The sequence below is a fragment of the Trachypithecus francoisi genome, unplaced genomic scaffold, assembly GCF_009764315.1.
Source record: "Trachypithecus francoisi isolate TF-2019V2 unplaced genomic scaffold, Tfra_2.0 Lachesis_group12, whole genome shotgun sequence".
NCBI classification, from domain to species: Eukaryota; Metazoa; Chordata; class Mammalia; order Primates; family Cercopithecidae; genus Trachypithecus; species Trachypithecus francoisi.
The window spans coordinates 112,201,000-112,220,920 of record NW_022681457.1 but is presented as its reverse complement, the minus strand read 5'-3'; the positions used below and the strand labels follow the sequence as shown (position 1 = coordinate 112,220,920).

The window sequence follows — 19,921 nt, the reverse complement described above, 5'->3', positions numbered from 1 at the left end:
GGCCGAGATGGGCGGATCACGAGGTCAGGAGATCGAGACCATCCTGGCTAACACGGTGAAACCCCGTCTCTACTAAAAAATACAAAAAGCTAGCCGGGCGAGGTGGCGGGCATCTGTAGTCCCAGCTACTTGGGAGGCTGAGGCAGGAGAATGGCGTAAACCTGGGAGGCGGAGCTTGCAGTGAGCTGAGATCCGGCCACTGCACTCCAGCCCGGGCGACAGAGTGAGACTCTGTCTCAAAAAAAAAAAAAAAAGTAATCTAGAGACGATTTAAAGTGTACAGGGAGGATATATGGGTATGTTGTGTGCAAATACTATGCCATTTTAAGAGACTCAAGCATTTGCAGATTTTTGTATCTTTGGGGTTCCTGGAACCAACTCCCTGTGGATACTGAGGGAGGACTGTATGGTTGACCCAGCCCTTTCCTCCCACCTGACCATTTGCCTGAAACTTTTACATCTTTCGACAGTCATCTGCACAGTGACATTTTCTTGTTTGCTCATAGCATTGTATAGATTTTTCTTCTGCTTCCCTCTGTGTCATTCAAATTATGTATTTCTATGTTTGTATCCCCAGTTAGCTAGATTTTGAACTCTGTAAGAGCAGAAGCATGTTTTGAGTTGTATATCCACAGCACCTCGTAAAGTACCTGACACATGATTTTTTACAAATGGTTTGTTGAATGAATGGCATTCACGAATAAAGACAGTCATCCTGTTTTCTTCTTTGTCTTTTTTACCTCAGGTACAGAAACTAATGCGGAAAAAGCAATTAGACGTAGCAGAATTTAGCATCTATTGGGATGTCGATTGCACTTTACTGGGGGATTTGCCTCAGGTGGAGTTACAGGTATGGTTTCAGCAGGGGGCTTTGTTACAAGACAGCATGGAAGGGAAGTGGCGTAGGATCATTGCCATGGAGGCTTTTGGCTCCTGCATCTCTGATTCCCATTCCCACCCACTGTTCCTCTAAAGCCATTCACTCTCAAGTGTGTTTGCTTGAGGTACTTGATATGTATGTGACTTTGAACAATTTATAGTGCTTTATTTTATGTATGTTTTACATTTATACTAGATTATAGGTTTCTTTGGTTTATTTTATTCAACTAAAGCTATGTTTTTAAGATGTTGCTGTTTGTACTTCCAATTCATTGCTCTGACTACTGCATAGTATTCCATTGTTTGCATGTGCATGTAACATAGTTATGCATCTAGAGTTTTTCCATCATTTATTTATTTATTTTTGTAGAGATAGGGTCTCACTCTGTTGTCCAGGCTGGTCTTAAACTCTTGTGCTCAAGCAATCCTCCCGCTTGGCCTTCCAAAGTGCTGGGATTATAGGCATGAGCCCCCACACCTGGCCTAGACATCTAGATTTTAAATGAACAGAGCACTAGCACTGAATCTTAAAGAGGAACTTTCTTTTTGTTTTTGTTTTTTTTTTTGAGACGGAGTCTCGCTGTGTTGCCTGGGCTGGAGTGCAGTGGCCGGATCTCAGCTCACTGCAAGCTCCGCTGCCTCCCGGGTTCACGCCATTCTCTCACCTCAGCCTCCCAAGTAGCTGGGACTACAGGCGCCCGCCACCTCGCCCGGCTAGTTTTTTGTATTTTTTAGTAGAGATGGGGTTTCACCATATTAGCCAGGATGGTCTCGATCTCTTGACCTTGTGATCCACCCGTCTCGGCCTCCCAAAGTGCTGGGATTACAGGCTTGAGCCACCGCGCCCGGCCTTTAAGAGGAACTTTCTTAACGCGTTTATGTTTAAACTTCACTTTGGTGGCATTCCCTTAAGTGATATTTAAAAAGTCATAAATCATCAGATATGAAATATTATTGTTTGTGAAGGATTAAAAAACATCTCAGTTTAATCTTTCTTCCTTTTCTTTTTCTTTTTTTTTTGAGATGGAGTCTCTCCCTGTCGCCCAGGCTGGAGTGCAGCAGCGCAGTCTTGGCTTACTGTGATCTTTGCCTCCTGGATGCAAGCAATTCTCCTGCCTCAGCCTCCCCAATAGCTGGGTTTACAGACGCCCACCACCATGCCCAGCTAATGTTTATATTTTTAGTAGAGATGGGGTTTCATCATGTTGGCCAGGCCAGGCTGGTCTTGAACTCCTGACCTGAAGTGCTCCTCCTACCTTGGCCTCCCAAAGTGTTGGGATTACAGGTGTGAGCCACCACACCCAGCCAGTTTAATCCTTCTATAAATAATTTATAGGTGGTTTAAGTGAAATGGGGGAAAATAGCTCATTTTTTTCCCCCCACCCAGGGTTATCTTTCGCTTGGATACTATTGTACATGATGGTTTTTTTCTTCTTTTTTTTTTTTGAGGTGGCGTCTCACTCTGTTGCCCGGGCTGGAGTGCAGTGGTGCGATCTCGTCTCACTGCAACCTCCACCTCCAGGGTTTAAGTGATTCTCCTGCGTCAGCCTCCCGAGTAGCTGGGATTACAGGTGCATGCCACTATGCCCAGCTAATTTTTGTATTTTTAGTAGAGACGGGGTTTCGCCATGTTGGCCAGGCTGGTCTCGAACTCCTGACCTTAGGTGATCCACCTGCCTCGGCCTCACTAAGTGCTGGGATTACAGGCATCACCATACCCGGCCGGTTTTTGTTTTAATTCGATTACATAAACACTGTATCCATACAGTAAAACAATATGCAGCTGTAAATAATAAAGATCTTTATGATGACTGTAATAGTCTCTTAAGATATAGTATGAAGTTAAACTAAGGTAAAAACAGCATTTATAGCATTTGTTGAAGAAAACAGAAAATTACAGATGTCTCTGCATGTGTACAGAATGGCTTGGGTGGGAGACATGAGAAGCTGGTGTCGTTGGTTGCCTCTGAGGAGGTAAGTGGGTGGCTGGGGATGAGACCAGGAAAGAGAGATTTCACCTTTTTTTTCCTTTAAAATTTTAAGCCGTGTGAATGTATTACCTATTAAGAAACGTAAAGGCTGGGTGCAGTGGCTCACACCTGTAATCCCAGCACTTTGGGAGGCCAAGGTGGGCGGATCATGAGGTCAGGAGATCGAGACTATCCTGGCCAACATGGTGAAACCCTGTCTGTACTAAAAATATAAAAATTAGCTGGGCATGGTGGTGCATGCCTGTAATCCCAGCTACTTGAGAGGCGGAAGCAGGAAAATCGCTTGAACCAGGGAGTTGGAGGTTGCAGTGGGCCGAGATTGCGTCACTGCATTCCAGCCTGGCAACACAGCAAGACTCGTCTCAAAAAAAAAAGAAGAAAAGAAAAAAGAAATATAAATAAAAAATTTAAAATACTAGAGAGTTTTATAACCCAGTTTTATAGTGTTTTTGGATTTTGATACAATACACTGTTGATTAGATAACATACCAACATGTTACTTGATCCTAAAAACATTTGCTGTTGGCCAGGCCTGGTGACTCATGCCTATAATCCCAGCACTTTGGGAGGCAGGAGGATCACTTGAGCCTAGGGGTTCAAGACCAGACAGGGCAATATAGTGAGATCCTGTCCTCATATACAAAGAATAAAAATGAATAAAAACAAAACAGACAAAAACATTTGCTGCTATGACACAGCCTGTGACTGTGCTCCACTGTTTCTCATAAAACCCCAACATTGTAAAAGAGTGACTCCCAGACGGAAAGCCATTCTGAGCAGAGCAGATGTTCTTGTGACACACAGGAGGCCATGGCCAGGAGCATGGAGAGTCGCAGCCATCACTACGTCCTGGAGCCTGTGTTTGCATCTGCTCTTTTGAAGAGAAACTGCTCCAAGAAGCCCCTACGGTCTCGGCACAGTCCCCGTATTGATTGTGATATTCAGCTGGAGACCATTCCCTTGAAACTCTCTCAGGTATGCCCTTTCTTCTCAGTGGCATCTACTCACTGTCACACTGGTGACTGCGGTGAAAGTCTTGATATTAATGTGTCCTCACCAGGAAAGAAAGTTCACCTGAGACCATTTCCCTCCAGACCAAAATTGTGTTAGGTATAAAACTCACTATCTGTTACATAGTTAAAATGGGTTGATCTCAGGGTAGTTTTTTTTTTTTTTTTTAATTAGTTGGTGGTATGGATTGGAAAGGAGGCTAGTTTTGTTTTGATATTTTTAAGAGCCGAACAAAAAATACAAGCGATACGGCAATGCATAGGCTTAACTGTCAGTGTTCAGAGAAACAGGCCACTTGATGCTGGTATTTTGGTGTTTCAGTTTGCACTGGGTTTCAATTCAGTGGATCAACTAATGTGAATTGTTCTTGTTGGATATAGGTCTTAACTGAGTAAAAGAAACAAACCAATTCTAACCTAGTATCTCTTAACCTCTAATAAAAAGCTGCAATACCGGCAAATCATGGAATTCCTCAAGGAGCTGGAACGAAAGGAGAGGCAGGTGAAGTTCCGAAGGTGGAAACCCAGAGTGGCGATATCTAAGAAGTAAGGGCTTCTCAGTGTGGTCATGCATTTGGAAGTCTATTCTTATTATGTGCATAGATCAGAAATACGCCTCGCTGTCCTTTACCCTTGTTTGGAGATAAAAGTACAATTGATTTTTTCTGGTCCTTGGAATGCCATTCCCGTTGTTTATCATTGTTGATATTCTTTCTGTATATTTATTTGGTGTCATCAGCTTACTCTTAGACTGAGTGTAGTAAAATTCAGAGGATCCTCTCAGTCTCATTTAGCAAGTAGGCTGATGTTGCTCTGGTGGGATCTGGTGTATATTAAAATACTTTAAATATTCTTTGAACCTACTTCCCTGTGTTTTTTCTCCCAGGTTGTTTGGTCAACATTTACATAGTACTCTTTGCAGCCTCCATAGCAAAACTGAATACTATTTTCATGTTGCAGTGATAAATTTGACCAGCGTGATATAATAAAACTTTTTAAAGATCCTATGTAGTTCCATGTCTTTAGTTAGAAGTATTCAATTAAAAATCTTTAGTAGTCACATCCTTGGTAATTATCTTAAGACGGTATTTACCTTACAGTCAGCCTTCGATATTCTGTCAGTGGAGGGGACGGATATTAAAATTCAAACCAATTGAGAACTATGTTATTGATATATACATTTGGGATCTATTATTTGATGTTCTTTGGCAGATTTGCCTTCTCCACCTAGTGGGTTTAATATTAAGATGAGCTTAATATATGAACTGGTGGCTGACAAGAGAAAAGATGTCTCAGGAGAGGAGTGGGGTTATGTGGATTGTCCTGGATTGGTAGCCTTTTCGTTGCTTTTGTTGTAAGAAGTGATTACCTTGTTATGGACTATTTCAGCTGCCGAGAATGGTGGTATTTTGCTTTGAATGCTAACTTATATGAGATCAGAGAGCAGAGGAAACGCTGCACCTGGGACTTCATGTTGCACCGTGCTCGCGATGCTGTATCTTACACTGACAAGTATTTCAACAAGTTAAAAGGAGGCCTGCTGTCCACAGATGACAAGGTAAGTGGACTGTGGTCTTGTGTTTCTTGTCTTATTCACAAGGTAAGAATGTTCTCTCAAAGACTAAAGAAAATGGGATCTGTGAAGTAATAAAGTCCCATGCCAAAGTGGCAAAATTTTACAGGATAGAATTGGTCTTAGTAGGGTGAGAATAAAGCCAGGAGCATCTTCCATACTCCGCTGCCCGAGGAGAGCCTGGCCATGGGATAGGAGGAAGAAAGACACCGTGGTCCTGCTATGACTTTGTGCCCACACGCCTGTCCCCCAGCTCGAGAGACTCTTTCATGCAGTCACCCGCCTCTCTTCAAAGCCTGATCCGAGTCCTAATTCTTTACTTCAAAGTCTGTAATCTCTGTGAACGTTGGCCTCTGTTTTCTGTAATCCTAGGGGACTTGATTGAGCTTGGATGTTTAGGTGGTAGAGGCTAGGCAGAAAAGGGTGCAGTACGTGGTGAAGGCAAGCTCATGGTTTAGTTAATAGTAGGGTTAAAGGCCCTTAGAATGCCCCCTCCTGGAGCCCTGGCATAGGACCCCACCCCTTCTCTACTGTCTGCCTGCTCTCTCGGGGGAAGGTATTGGGGATTGCTTTGCTGCTTGTTTTGTTTCAGTTTTGTGAGCATCAATTTTTGCAGTAGCAGCTTAGACTGTTTCCAGGATTTTGGCTCAGGTACTGCCCCTTAACTAACCATTTGTTTAGTAGACTCTTCCAGGCACAAAGGAGTACTTTTCCCTTCAGCTCCTGCTGTGTGGTCTCTGAGGGCAATGCTGAATCCCTAGTGGTTAGCGCCTCTCCTGCCAGCACCCTGAGGCTGTGGCCCACTCACTTTGCTAATGCTTTTATCACCAGTGTCAGACATGGTTACTGACGCAGGAACCTTATGAGAAGGATAAAATAAACCAGACATTGTGGATGATTTTCTTTTCTCTTTTCTTTCCTTTTTCTAAATTTTTTTTGAGACAAGGTCTGGCTCTATTGTCTAGGCTGGAATACAGTGGCGTGATCATGCTCACTGCATCCTCTGCCCCCTGGGCTCAAGCCATTCTCCCACCTCAGCCTCTCAAGTAGCTGGGACTATAGGCCCGCATCACAACTGTCTAATTTTTTATTTTTTGTGGAGATGGGGTTTCACCCTTCTGCCCAGGCTGGTCTTGAACTCATGAGCTTAAGTGATCTGCCTGCCTCAGGCTCCACCGCCCCCAGCCTACCCTTTTTTTTTCTGAGACAGGATCTCCTTCTGTCATCCTTGCTGGAGTTCAGTGGTGCAATCTTGGCTCACTGCAACCTCAGCCTCCTTGGCTGAAGGGATCCTCCCACCTCAGCCTCCTGAGTAGTTACGCGTCACCATACCCGGCTGTTTTGTATCTTTTATAGAGACAGGGTTTTGCTATGCTGCCCAGGCTGATCTGGAACTCCTGGGCTCAAGCGGTTGGCCCGCTTTGACCTCCCAAAGTACTGGGATTACAGACCTGAGCCACTGCGCCCAGCCCTTGGATGATTGTCTTAAAGACACAGGCAAAGACACAGAGGGAGAGAAAATCTCATTTACAACTGAGATGAGCAAGTAAACATGTAAAATCTCCTTTTTTCTTAATGTTACGGTGTAAGAAGCAGTTCAGGACAGCTAATTCTGCTTTTAAAAAATGTAGCTGGGTATCATGGTTCTTTCCTAACTAGTGTGAAACAAGTGAAAATGACCACGTTCTTGCTAATTTCCTACATGAATTGTAAAAGAGCTGGAGCCTGCACACTTCCTGTGGAAACTTGGTCCTGGGTTTCAGGAAGAGCGATAACTAGGCTGTTTACTGCTCATCTGAGCTAATACATGTGGAAGCCCTTTGTAAATGGGGTCAATGCTGTTCAAAATGTGGGTGCTGCAACAGTCCATACGCTTTAATGACTCTTAAAACTGAGTACTGCTCTTCTTCATTCCCTCTCCATTCACCATTCATCTCAGATATCATGAAACTTGTTAGTGATTTTTTTTTCCCCCTTCTTTCATAGAGCTCAATTTCTGGAGAATTGTTAGTGATGTTTTTAAGACCAAATAACATCTACTGGATGATATGGAAAGCTGCTTAAGCCAGAAACAGCAATCATGGAACTATTTATCTTGTTTGTTGGCCTTCAGTGGAAATGCAGGGGACCAGAGAGTTTCCTGTGCTGTACTTTTAGTGGCTTGTGAGGGTGTCCAGTGTCTCTGGATGTACAACGTTTGTGTTTTTGTTTATTTGCTTTTGTTTTCACCCAAACAGGAGGAAATGTGTCGGATTGAAGAGGAACAGAGCTTTGAGGAATTGAAGATTTTGCGTGAACTGGTTCATGATCGATTTCACAAACAAGAAGAACTAGCAGAGGTAAGAAATCCTCTACAAGAGGATTTGTTCAGACCCAGCACACCCCGAGTGCTGCAGTTTTGATGTGCTTATGCTCCTGTGGGGGAAACAGCAGCATGTCACAGCTTGCTTTTATCTTTGAGTACTCACCTATGCTCCTTTGTGATTGACACAGAGTCTGCGGGAGCCTCAGTTTGATTCTCCAGGAGCCTCTCCGGGAGACCCAGAACCTGGTGGAGGCAGTGGGATGCTGCAGTATCTTCAGTCCTGGTTTCCTGGATGGGGTGGCTGGTATGGGCAGCAAACCCCAGAAGGGAATGTGGTTGAGGGACTGTCAGCAGAGCAACAGGAGCAGTGGATTCCCGAAGAGATCCTGGGTACGGTGGGAGCTGGCCTTCACTTGATTCAAACAAATTGGTCTGTTATTTGTGCAACCGCTTGTGGTATTTTTCAAATTTAACAAAAGTAGATATTTGGAAAACAGTTTATGTTCATGGAGGCTAAGAGAAGAAATATTTTGGGAGATACTCCATTTGTAACTCCGTGACTAAGTGTACATATTAATGCAGTTTCAGATAGAGCTGAGAGGCAGAGGTTGTAAAAGAGCTAAATTTGAACAAGTTCAACAATTTTAAACTCTGAAATTTGAATACCAGTCTAGAGCCTCTCTTAAACCTGCAGTGTCCGGTATCTAGCCATAAGCACAAATGGCTACTAAAATTTAATTCAAATTGAATACAAGTAAAAATTTAATTTCTTAATTGCACTAGCACATTAGCCACGTTGTGCTCCCAGTGCTCGGTAGCCACATGTAGTTAGTGGCCACTGTACTGGACATCACAGATGTGGACCATTTCACCATACTGGGCAGCACTGCTTTGTACCGTCCCTTATCATGAATCTTATCCTTCCTGGTTTGATAATAAGTTGATAAGATCCCTTAAAAAACAATTAGGGTTGTTTTATATTAGGAAATACTATAAAACAGTCACCCATGACTTTGGAGTTCTTCCTTAACACAGGGAAAAATAGTTAAACTAACATCATCATAACTGTGGTCAGTCTGCTTGCTGGTGCTTTTTTATTCTTCCATGTTTTTTCTTACAGTCTTTTCTCCCTTACCATTTAGGCACCGAGGAGTTTTTTGACCCCACTGCAGATGCCTCGTGTATGAACACATATACAAAGCGAGATCATGTCTTTGCCAAACTGAATTTGCAGTTGCAGCGAGGTACAGTGACTCTGTTACACAAGGAGCAAGGAACTCCTCAAATGAATGAAAGTGCTTTCATGCAGCTCGAGTTTTCAGGTACACTGCCCCTAAGAAACTACCTGCCACTGTTGTCTCTCTGTGGGCCAATGTCCAGGCGATTCTCATTATTCGCTGTAGGATAGTCTAGAAAGTCAGTGCGAAAACTGTATTACCCAATGTGGAACCATTGCTCTTAGGGGAACTACTGGGTTAGGTTCATGTGAACCTCTGGTCATAACGTTCATCAATTGATCAGTACCTAACCTTACTTTTAAAATGTGTGTCTGTATTTAAAGACATTTAATATAAATATACAGACAGTCCTCGACTTAGGATACTTTGACTTTGGATTTTTTGACTTTACAAGTGGCACAAAAGTGCTACACATTCAATAGAAGTCATACTTTGGATTTTGAATTTTGATCTTTTCCTGGGCTAAAGGTAGGTAGTATGATATTCTCTGAAGATGCTGGGCAGCAACAGTGAGCCACAGCTCCCAGTCAGCCATGCTATCATGAGGTAAGCAGCTAATAGTCTACAGTGGACTGTGTTGCTAGATGATTTTGCCTACCTGTAGGCTAATGTAAGTGTTCTGAGCACTTTTAAGGTGGGCTAGGCCAAGCTGTGATGTCCAGTAGGTTAGGTGTATGAAATGCATTTTTGGCTTATGATATTTTCTTTCTTTCTTTCTTTCTTTTTTTTGAGACAGAGTCTTGCTCTGTCGCCTAGGCTGGAGTGCAGTAGTGTGATCTCTGGTCACTGCAACCTCTGCCTCTTGGGTTCAAGTGATTTTCCTGCCTCAGCCTCCTGAATAGCTGGGACTACAGGTGCACACCACCATGCCCAGCTAATTTTTGTATTTTTAGTGGAGACAGGGTTTCGCCATGTTGGCCAGGCTGGTCTTGAACTCCTGACCTCAAGTAATCTGCCCTCGGGTTCCCGAACTGCTGGGATTACAGGCATGAGGCATTGTGCTCAGCTGACTTATGATATTTTCAGCTTATGGTGGGTTTTATCATAACTCCATCCTAAGTCAAGGAGCATTGTGTTATTGATTATTAACATTGAACTCATGGCCTATAGCACTGTGACTCATGCCTGCATGAAGTTTCTCTAATACTCATTTTTTTTTTTTTTTTGAGACGGAGTCTCACTTTGTTGCCCAGGCTGGAGTGCAGTGGCGCAATCTCGACTCACTGCAAGTTCTGCCTCCTGGGTTCACGCCATTCTCCTGCCTCAGCTTCCCAAGTAGCTGGGACTACAGGCGCCCACCACCACTCCTGGCTAATTATTTTTGTATTTTTAGTAGAGACGGGGTTTCACTGTGTTCGCCAGGATGGTCTTGATCTCCTGACCTCGTGATCTGCCCGCCTCAGCCTCCCAAAGTGTTGGGATTACAGGCGTGAGCCACCGCGCCTGGCCTCATATTATTTTTGTAACGCACATCACAGTCTTCTTGCACTAGACAGCACTTTAGCACTAGGGGATTGTTTTAAACAGTGAAACCGCAAGCAAAAAGCACAGAAGCATGAAAAACATGGCTCTAAATAGAAGACCATGGGAAGGATGTTTGTTCACAGTGTGAGAGCTGAAACGAGGAGACAGAGCGTTGCCTTGTTTGAACTCAGGTGGGAATGTGCACATCAGGCGGCTTGAATTTTTTTCTGCTCTGTGAGTGTCTGAATGACTGACAGTGCCATGAGGATTAATTTTGGGGTTACAAATTTTAGCAAGTAAGCAAATGTGCAAATACGGAATCTGTGAATAATGAGGATGGACTGGACATTATTTGCCTTCTTTTTGTGACTTTGAATTAAAGGTGTATAAATATGCAGATGTTGGTTTGGACATCTCACAGATATTTTTATTTCAGTCCATAAAACAGTAACTTATTTGAGATTCCTCAGTAGTTGAAGAAGGACAAATGATTTTTTTTTTTAAAAGCCAGTTTGTTTGACTTCATACTGTAGAAAATTGAGCTGTCATAAACTTAGTATTAACTAGCAGATTACTTGAACTGAATTGAAAGGTGCTATTTAAAATTCATTCTGCTGGGAAACTTCTAACGGTCTTTGTATGTTTAGATAGCTGGATAGATACAGGCACACTTCATTTTATTGCACTTTGCCTGATTGCACTTCATAGACACTGCATTTTTTTTTTTTTTTTTTTTTGAGACGGAGTCTCGCTCTGTCGCCCAGGCTGGAGTGCAGTGGCCGGATCTCAGCTCACTGCAAGCTCCGCCTCCCGGGTTTACGCCATTCTCTCGCCTCAGCCTCCCGAGTAGCTGGACTACAGGCGCCCGCCATCTCGCCCGGCTAGTTTTGTATTTTTTTTAGTAGAGACGGGGTTTCACCGTGTTAGCCAGGATGGTCTCGATCTCCTGACCTCGTGATCCGCCCGTCTCGGCCTCCCAAAGTGCTGGGATTACAGGCTTGAGCCACCGCGCCGGCCACACTGCATTTTTTACAAATTGAAGATTTGAAAATGAGCAAGTCTACAGGTGCCATTTTTCCAACAGCATGTGCTCACTTTGTGTCTCTGTGTCACATTTTGGTAATTTGCCCAATATTTCAGACTTTTCCATGATTATTCTGTTATGGTGATCTGATTTGTAATGTTATTATTTTATTTGTTTTGGAGTGCCATGAACCATGCCCATCAAAGATGGTAACTGTAAATACTGTGTATGTTCCAACTGTTTCACCGACTGGCCATTTCCTTGTCTCTTCTCCTCTCCTCGGGCCTCCCTATTGCCTGAGACACAATGTTGAAATCTGGCTAATTAATAAACCTACAATGGCTTCTAAATGTTCAGGTGAAAGGAAGAGTCACATGTCTCTCATTTTAAATCAGAAGCTAAACGTGCACATCTTTCACTTTAAATCAAAAGCTAAACGTGATTAAGCTTAGTGAGGAAGACATGTCGAAAGCTGAGATAGGCCAAAAGCTAGGCCACTTGTGCCAAACAGTTAGCCAAGTTGTGAATGCAAAGGAAAAGTTCTTGAAGGAAATTATTAATAAAAGTGCTACTTCAGCAAACACACGAATGATCAGAAAGCAAAACAGCCTTACTGCTGCAATGAAGAAAGTTTGAATGGTCTGGATAGAAGATCAAAGTAGCCACAGCCTTCCCTTAGGCCAAAGCCTAAAGCACAGCAAGGCCTTAACTCGTTTCAGTTCTGGGAAGGCTGAGAGAGGAGAGGAAACTGCAGAAGAAGAGTTTGAAGCTCACAGAGGTTGGTTCATGAATTTGAAGGAAAGAAGCCATCTCTATAACATGAAAGTGCAAGGCGAAGCAGCCAGTGCTGATGGGGAAGCTGCAGCAAGTTATCCAGAAGATCCAGCTAAGATCCTTGCTATACTAAATGACAGATTTTCATTGTAGATGAAAAAGCCTGCTATTGGAAGAAGATGCCATCTAGGACTTTTCATAGCTAGAGAGGAGAAGTCAATGCCTGGCTTCAAAGCTTCAAAGGACAGGCTGACTCTCTTGTTAGGGGCCAGTGCGGCTGGTGACTTTAAGTTGCTGATTTACCTTTCTGAAAATCCCAGGGCGCTTAAGAATTATGCTCAATCTCCTCTGCTTGTGTTCTATCAATGGAGCAACAAAGCTTGGATGATGACAGCCTATCTGTTTACAGCATGGTTTACTGAAGATTTTAAGGCTGCTATTGAGACCTACTGCTCAGAAAAAAAGATTCCTTTCAAAATATTGCTGCTCGTGGATAATGCATCTAGTCACCCAAGACCTCTGCTGGGAGAAGTATAAAGAAATTGGTGGTGTTTTCATGCCTGCTAACACAGCATCCATTCTGCAGCCCATGGATCCAGGAGTAATTTCAACTTTCAAGTTTGTTTGTTTCTTTAATTAATTATTTAATTTATTCAGAGATGAGCTCTCACTTTGTTGGCCAGGGTGGTCTCAAACTCCTGGCCTCAGACGATCCTCCTGCTTCAGCCCCCAAAAGTGCTGGGATTATAGGTGTGAGTCACCACTCCCAGCCTCAATTTTTATTATTTAAGAAATACATTTCATAGGCTATAGCTGCCATAAATAGTGATTCCTCTGATGGACCTGAGTAAAGTATATAGAGAAGCTTCGGGAAAGGATTCACCATTCTAGATGCCATGAAGAACATTTGTAATTCATGGAAGGAGGTCAAAATATCAACATTAACAGGAGTTTGGAAGAAATCAACCCTCTTGGATAACTTTGAGGGATTCAAGACTTAAGTGGAGGAAGTAACTGCAAATGTGGGGTAAATAGCAAGAGAACTAGAATTAGAAGTCGAACCTGAAAATGTGACTGAATTGCTGTAATCTTGTTATCAAACTTGAATGGATGAAGAGTTATTTCTTACGGATGAGGAAAGAAGGTGGTTTCTTGAGATGGAATCTACTCCTGGTGAAGATACAGTGAACACTGTTGAAATGACAACCAAAGGCTGGGTGTGGTGGCTCACGCCTGTAATCCCAGCGCTTTGGGAGGCCAAGGCAGGAGGATCATTTCAGGCCAGGAGTTCACGACCAGCCTGGGCAACACAGCAAGACCTACTGAAAATTAAAAAAAAAAAATTAGTTGGTTGTGGTGGCATACACCTGTAGTCCTAGCTACTTGGGAGGTAGGAGGATCCCTTGAGCTCAGGACTCTGAAGTTACAGTGAGCTATGATTGCACCACTGTACTCCAGCCTGGGTGACAAAGCGAGACCCTGTCTCAAAAAAGAAAACACAATAAAAAAAGGAAATGACAACAAAGTTTTTAGGATGCTAAATAAACTTACTTGCTAATGGCAGGGTTTGAGAGGATTGACTGTGGTTTTGAAAAAAGTTCTACTGTGGTTAAACACATGCTTTATCAAACAGCATCACCTGCTACAGAGAAATCTTCTGTGAAAGGAAGAGTCAGTTGATGCAGCAAACTTCATTGTTGTCTTATTTTGAGAAATCACCACAGTAACCCCAACACTTCAGCAACCACACCCTGATCAGTCAGCAGGCATCGACATGTAGGCAGGACCTTCCACCAGCAAGAAGATTACAACTCGCTGAAGACTCAGAGGATTGTTAGTACTTTCTAGCAATAAAATATTTTAAAATTAAGGTATCTGTATTGTAGTTTCAGGCATAATGCTATTGCACACTCAGTAGATGACTGTATAGTGTGAACATCACTTTTCTGTGCACTGGGAAACCAAAAAATTTGTGTGACTCGCTTTATTGTGATCCTTACTTTATTGCAGTGGTCTGGAACCAAACCCGTGATATCTGCAATATGTGCCTATAGATAGATAGGGTTTTTTTGTTTGTTTGTTTAATTTCAAGGAAAAATAGTTCATCATCTCTAATAATCCTCTGTGAAATAGAATATCTAATATTTTTAAAACCACATTAGGCTCTCATAAGCATTGTATCAACTATTTTACTTATGTTTTATAGATGTAAAACTTCTAGCAGAGTCTCTTCCTCGAAGAAATTCCTCGTTGCTTTCAGTCCGGTTGGGTGGACTGTTTCTTCGAGACCTGGCTACAGAAGGAACTATGTTTCCTCTTCTAGTCTTCCCTAATCCAGTATGTACAACAGTGGGATAATGAATGTATCTAAAGTGTTGGTAAATTGTAGTCTGTTTTAGGCAAATGATACCTGATTCGTTCTGACATTTGATGATCTTGAGGCTGATGTGCTGGGATTAGAGAAGTTTCTTGAATTTGTTAAAGAGAAAATGTTGGTGAGATTTATGGCTATGCCTTCTTGCACTCCTGTGTTGTAGCCACCATACTCTATTTTGCTCTGATTTGGAAGAAAATGCTATAAGACCACTATTTTCTGCATTTCAGTGTTTGGGTTTCTTCTGTATCTAACAGTCATTTTCTTGCCTTCTGACCCTTAGTCACTGACATGAAATCTCATCTTGCCAGGGTTCCAAAACAGAAACATCTCAAGTTTTCTATATATATATATATATATATAATTTTCAAAATATACATTATTAACGATAAGATCTTTGATCTTAAGTTGGCAACAAACTGTTCACATGGTTGAGTAGTTAACCCCTTATTCTGTCCATAGTTTTATTGTGGTTGGGGGAAGGTTGTGGAGAGGGTGGGAACGCAGACTTAAAGTTTGAAAAGTTAGACATGTTTAATTTTCATTTAGCAACTGTTCATTAAATGTGCTGAGTGCAAAGTAGCATATTGTCAGTACAAAGGAAAAGATGTAGTCTCACTAGATTGGGAAAAGGGCAGAAAACGAAACAATTCTGCAAGTGTTCAATCTGAGGTAAAGTGGGTTTTGATTTGATTGTGCTAAGGGAGTGTGTTGCTAAAGAGTAAGATGGTTTGTTTAGTGAATTTACTCTCCTCTCACCCTGACGTCTATGCATTTTTGTGTGTTTGTTTAATAGCAAAAAGAAGTTGGCAGAGTTTCACAGTCTTTTGGTGTGCAAACTACGTCTGCAGACAGAAGTGATCATTACCCAGGTAATTTGTCCTACTTTTTTAAAAAAAATTTAAAAATTTTTAAAATTAATTTTTCTTTTCTTTTCTTTTTTTTTTTTTTTTTGGAGACGGAGTCTCGCTCTATTGCCCGGGCTGGAGTGCAGTGGCCGGATCTCAGCTCATCGCAAGCTCCGCCTCCCGGGTTTACGCCATTCTCCTGCCTCAGCCTCCCGAGTAGCTGGGACTACAGGCACCCGCCACCTCGCCCGGCTAGTTTTTTGTATTTTTTAGTAGAGACGGGGTTTCACCATGTTAGCCAGGATGGTCTCAATCTCCTGACCTCGTGATCCGCCCGTCTCGGCCTCCCAAAGTGCTGGGATTACAGGCTTGAGTCACCGCGCCCGGCTAAAATTAATTTTTCTTTAAGACAGGGCCTTGCTCTGTCGCCCAGGCTGGAGTGCAGTAGCGTGGTCTTGGCTCACTGCAACCTCTGCCTCCCGGGTTCGAGTAATTCTCATGCCCTAGCTGGGATTACAGACGTGTGGTACCATGTCCGGATAATTTTAGTATATTTAGTAGAGATGGGGATTTGCCATGTTGTCCAGGCTAGTCTTGAACTCCTTGGCCTCTCAAAGTGCTGGGATTACAAGTATGAGCCACCATGCCTGACCTTTTTTTTTTTTTTTAATAATTTAAAAATTCTTTTTGGGGGGCTTTCCAGCAAAAACCAGATCAGTAGTCTTTGATCAGTAGTAAAAGAGGGAATGTTTTCTGTTTTGTGCACAGTGATTTGCTGTGTGCACCTGGATTTGACTTGGAGACAGCCTGGTCCTCTCTCAGTGGAGATGCGAACCTGAGACTAACTGGGCAAACTTGCAGGGCCTTCAGGTCCTTGGTTTCCATGATATGGGAGCTAGTACAACAGGCCAGTCTACGTAATTCCTGTGGAAAATTAAACAGTCAATCCTGATTAGGCTTTCTATTTTAAAGATAGGCATAAATGTGAACTAATTAGAAAATAATTTAGAAAATGTCTGTTTTTCCAGAATTTCTCACAGGTCTATTAAGAATAAAGTTATCGTTTTTGCTTTGTTCCATGTTCTTATTCCTATTCTTTCCTTTAGCTGCAGACCCAGATGACCCAGTTTTTGAGATGCTGTATGAGAGAAATCCGGCACACAGCCACTTTGAGAGGCGACTCAATGTCAGCACAAGGCCCTTGAACATCATATACAATCCGCAGGCCATTAAAAAAGTAGCAGACTTTTTCTACAAGGGAAAGGTTCATACCTCAGGTTAACTTTTTTGTTTGATCTTCCTTTTTAAAAACATCTTTATTGTTATTTCTGGTGTTCTGGACAAGGGTTTTTCAGATGCTCTGATAGCAACAAAAAAGGTCTGTAGAGTAAGTCAGTCGGGTTGCCCTGTCCTGTTACTAAATCAGGGTAGAAGTTTGTGGACAGTCTTTTCCAAGATAAATCTATATCCTTAAATATTTTCTCTTTGTTTGCCTCCACTTAGCATGCATTTAGTCATACTTTTCATTTCTCTCTTTTTTTTCCATTTTTATGTCATACTGTCATTCTGAATAATGGCACCAAAGAATAGCAGCTGTACTTTTTGAAAGCCACTACCTTTGAATCAGTACCTATCTTAAAATATTACCGAAAGTGATTGAAAGGCAATAAAATAGTATGGGGTGAGGGAGTTCATCATCTGTTTTAGGTTTCTCAATTACAAAACATTCTTACAAAAATAGATGAAAGTACTACAGGCATAAGACAGTTTCATGATATTGATCTCACACGGCTGTATTTTCAGCCAGCATTGTAACTGGAAATCTGCATCTTGGAACTGAAAAGCGACGATCTCCGTGCTTTTATTTCACTAGGACAGTGGTTTCCTTGGCTACCCGGGATATTTTAGACCAGTGAACTGAGCGGGAATGTTCAAGAATTTCCTTCTAGATGTCAGGATCAGTGGTCTCTTTGACATCCTTTGTGCAGCATTAAATACTGCAAAGTTCTAAATGTCGTCATTGATTTATTTATGCCTCCCTTTGTTCCCCAAAAAGATTTGAAACAGTAGGTGCAGAAAAAGTACTTTTATGGACAGGGAGATTTATAAAACAATAGTATTTTCTTAAATGTCCCTTCCCCCTTTATTACAATGAAGCTGTTTTAGTTTTTGGACTAGTTTTTTAGTCTTTTCATATAAACAGTAGCCGTAAATGCTGTGACTTCATTGCTCTGTCACTGATAGAATATAGAAGGTGGCCAGGCACAATGGCTCATACCTGTAATCCTGGAACTTTGAGAGGTCGAGGCTGGGGGATTGCTTGAGCCCAGGAGTTTGAGACTAGCCTGGGCAACATAGGGAGACCTCATCTCTACTAAAAATAATTAAAAAAAATTAATCAGGCATGGTGGTGCGTGCCTGTAGCCCCAGCTACTCGGGAGGCTGAAGCAGAAGGATTGCTTGAGACTGGGAGTTCAAGGCTACAGTGAGCTATGATTACACCACTGCACTCCATCCAGCCTGGGCAACACAGCAAGACCCTGTCTTAAAAAGAATATAGAAAGGCTGGGTGTGGTGATTCACACCTGTAATCTCAGCACTTTTGGAGGCTGAGGCAGGCAAATCACTAGAGGTCAGGAGTTCAAGACCAGCCTGGCCAACATGGTGAAACCCTGTCTCTACTAAAAATACAAAAATTAGTTGGGTGTCGTGGCATGCGCCTGTAATCCCAGCTACTCGGGAGTCTGAGGCAGGAGAATCGCTTGAACCTGGGAGGTGGAGGTTGCAGTGAGGCAAGATCACGCCACTGCACTCCAGCCTAGGAGACAGAGCGGGACTTTGTTTTAGAGGAAGAAGAAGAAAAAACGAAGAACATAGAAGGCACTTCCTTTGAAATTCCATTTTCTCTTTCAGTGCTTTTTAATAATTTGGAAATATAGTAGTTTGGAATATTTTAGAAAATGGCTTAAGAAATTCTAGTAGCTTAGGTACGCTTCTCTCGCTTGTCTCCTCTCCCCCATGACTGTCTACTACCCATTTTTGTCTCATTCCTGTTACCCTGTATTATGCCAGGTCGTACTGGAGCGAGAAACTGTTGATACTGATTTTTTTTTTTTTTTTCTTGAGACAGGGTCTTGCTCTGTCACGCCAGGCGGGATTGCAATGGCGTGATCATGGCTCACTGCAGCCTCAGCCTCCTGGGCTCAGGTGATTCTCCTGCCTTGGCCTCCCAAAGTGCTGGGATTACGGGTGTGAGCCACCATGCCCAGCCTGATTTTTTTTTTTTTTTAAACTTTGATGGAAATTCTTGGTGAGAATTGATGTAGGAGTTTTGTTCACCCAGCCGTGTGAAAATTCTGACTCTCCTGTGTATTTCCAATCTTGCAGGTTTTGGTTATCAGTCTGAACTTGAGCTGAGAGTGGCTGAAGCTGCCCGAAGACAATATAACAAGCTGAAGATGCAGACCAAGGCAGAAATCCGGCAAACTCTTGATCGCTTGCTAGTGGGTGATTTCATTGTAAGTGGGCATCCATAAACACTCTTTGGGGATTGTGGAAGGGGCAGGAATTCTTTCCATCAAGTCACTACCTACTGTAGATAGGCTTACTTATATCAGTTATGCTAACTGAAGACACGGAAAATATTAAATCCTTGTCAGCTAGCAGAGAATAAAATCTTGTGTCTTTTTTTTTTTTTTTTTTTTTGAGACGGAGTCTCGCTCTGTCGCCCAGGCTGGAGTGCGGTGGCCGGATCTCAGTTCACTGCAAGCTCTGCCTCCGGGGTTCACGCCATTCTCCTGCCTCAGCCTCCCGAGTAGCTGGGACTACAGGCGCCCGCCACCTCGCCCGGCTAGTTTTTTGTATTTTTTAGTAGAGACGGGGTTTCACCGTGTTAGCCAGGATGGTCTCGATCTCCTGACCTCGTGATCCGCCCGTCTCGGCCTCCCAAAGTGCTGGGATTACAGGCTTGAGCCACCGCGCCCGGCCAAAATCTTGTGTCTTTTATAGTCAGGGTTTAGCTAATGCAATGAGTGACCGCGACTAGATTCTGTGTCTCCTTGGACCAGGATGAGGTTACTTTCAAGACTCATCTTTGTGCCGGGTGCTATGGTTCACATCTGTGATTCCAGCAATTTGGGAGGCCGAGGTGGGCAGATGACTTGAGGTCAGGAGTTCGAGACCAGCCTGGCCAACATGGTGAAACCCTGTCTCTGCTAAAAATACAAGAATTAGCTGGGCATGGTGGTAGGTCCCTGTAATCCCAGCTACTCGGGAGGCGGAGGCAGGAGAATCACTTGAACCTGGGAGGCGGAGGTTGCAGTGGATTGAGATTGCACCACTGCACTCCAGCCCGGGCAACAGAGTGAGACTCCATCTCAAAAAGAAAAAAAAAAAAAAAAAGACTCGTGTTGTTCTATTTTCCAGACCTGATACTTTGTGC

General features: G+C 42.9%; 1 protein-coding gene across 8 annotated transcripts in view; it reads left to right on the top strand.

Moving 5' to 3' along the window:
• The window catches only part of VPS13D (vacuolar protein sorting 13 homolog D), a 296,584-nt gene that overhangs the window by 24,880 nt on the left and 251,783 nt on the right, over window positions 1-19,921 (top strand). For 7 of the 8 annotated variants that reach the window (XR_004441096.1, XR_004441097.1, XM_033228304.1 and 4 more), the window contains 11 exons: window positions 746-850; window positions 3,675-3,845; window positions 4,326-4,426; window positions 5,270-5,438; window positions 7,691-7,792; window positions 7,947-8,148; window positions 8,901-9,080; window positions 14,465-14,595; window positions 15,429-15,504; window positions 16,587-16,757; window positions 18,868-18,998. Coding sequence is in view for 6 of the 8 variants with exons in the window: in XM_033228304.1 (XP_033084195.1) it covers window positions 746-850; window positions 3,675-3,845; window positions 4,326-4,426; window positions 5,270-5,438; window positions 7,691-7,792; window positions 7,947-8,148; window positions 8,901-9,080; window positions 14,465-14,595; window positions 15,429-15,504; window positions 16,587-16,757; window positions 18,868-18,998 (1,539 nt within the window). In the remaining 2 variants the exon portion in view is untranslated. Of the gene's footprint in view, window positions 1-745; window positions 851-3,674; window positions 3,846-4,325; window positions 4,427-5,269; window positions 5,439-7,690; window positions 7,793-7,946; window positions 8,149-8,900; window positions 9,081-14,464; window positions 14,596-15,428; window positions 15,505-16,586; window positions 16,758-18,867; window positions 18,999-19,921 lie in introns of those variants that run through there. The other variant, XM_033228306.1, reaches the window with a different exon arrangement.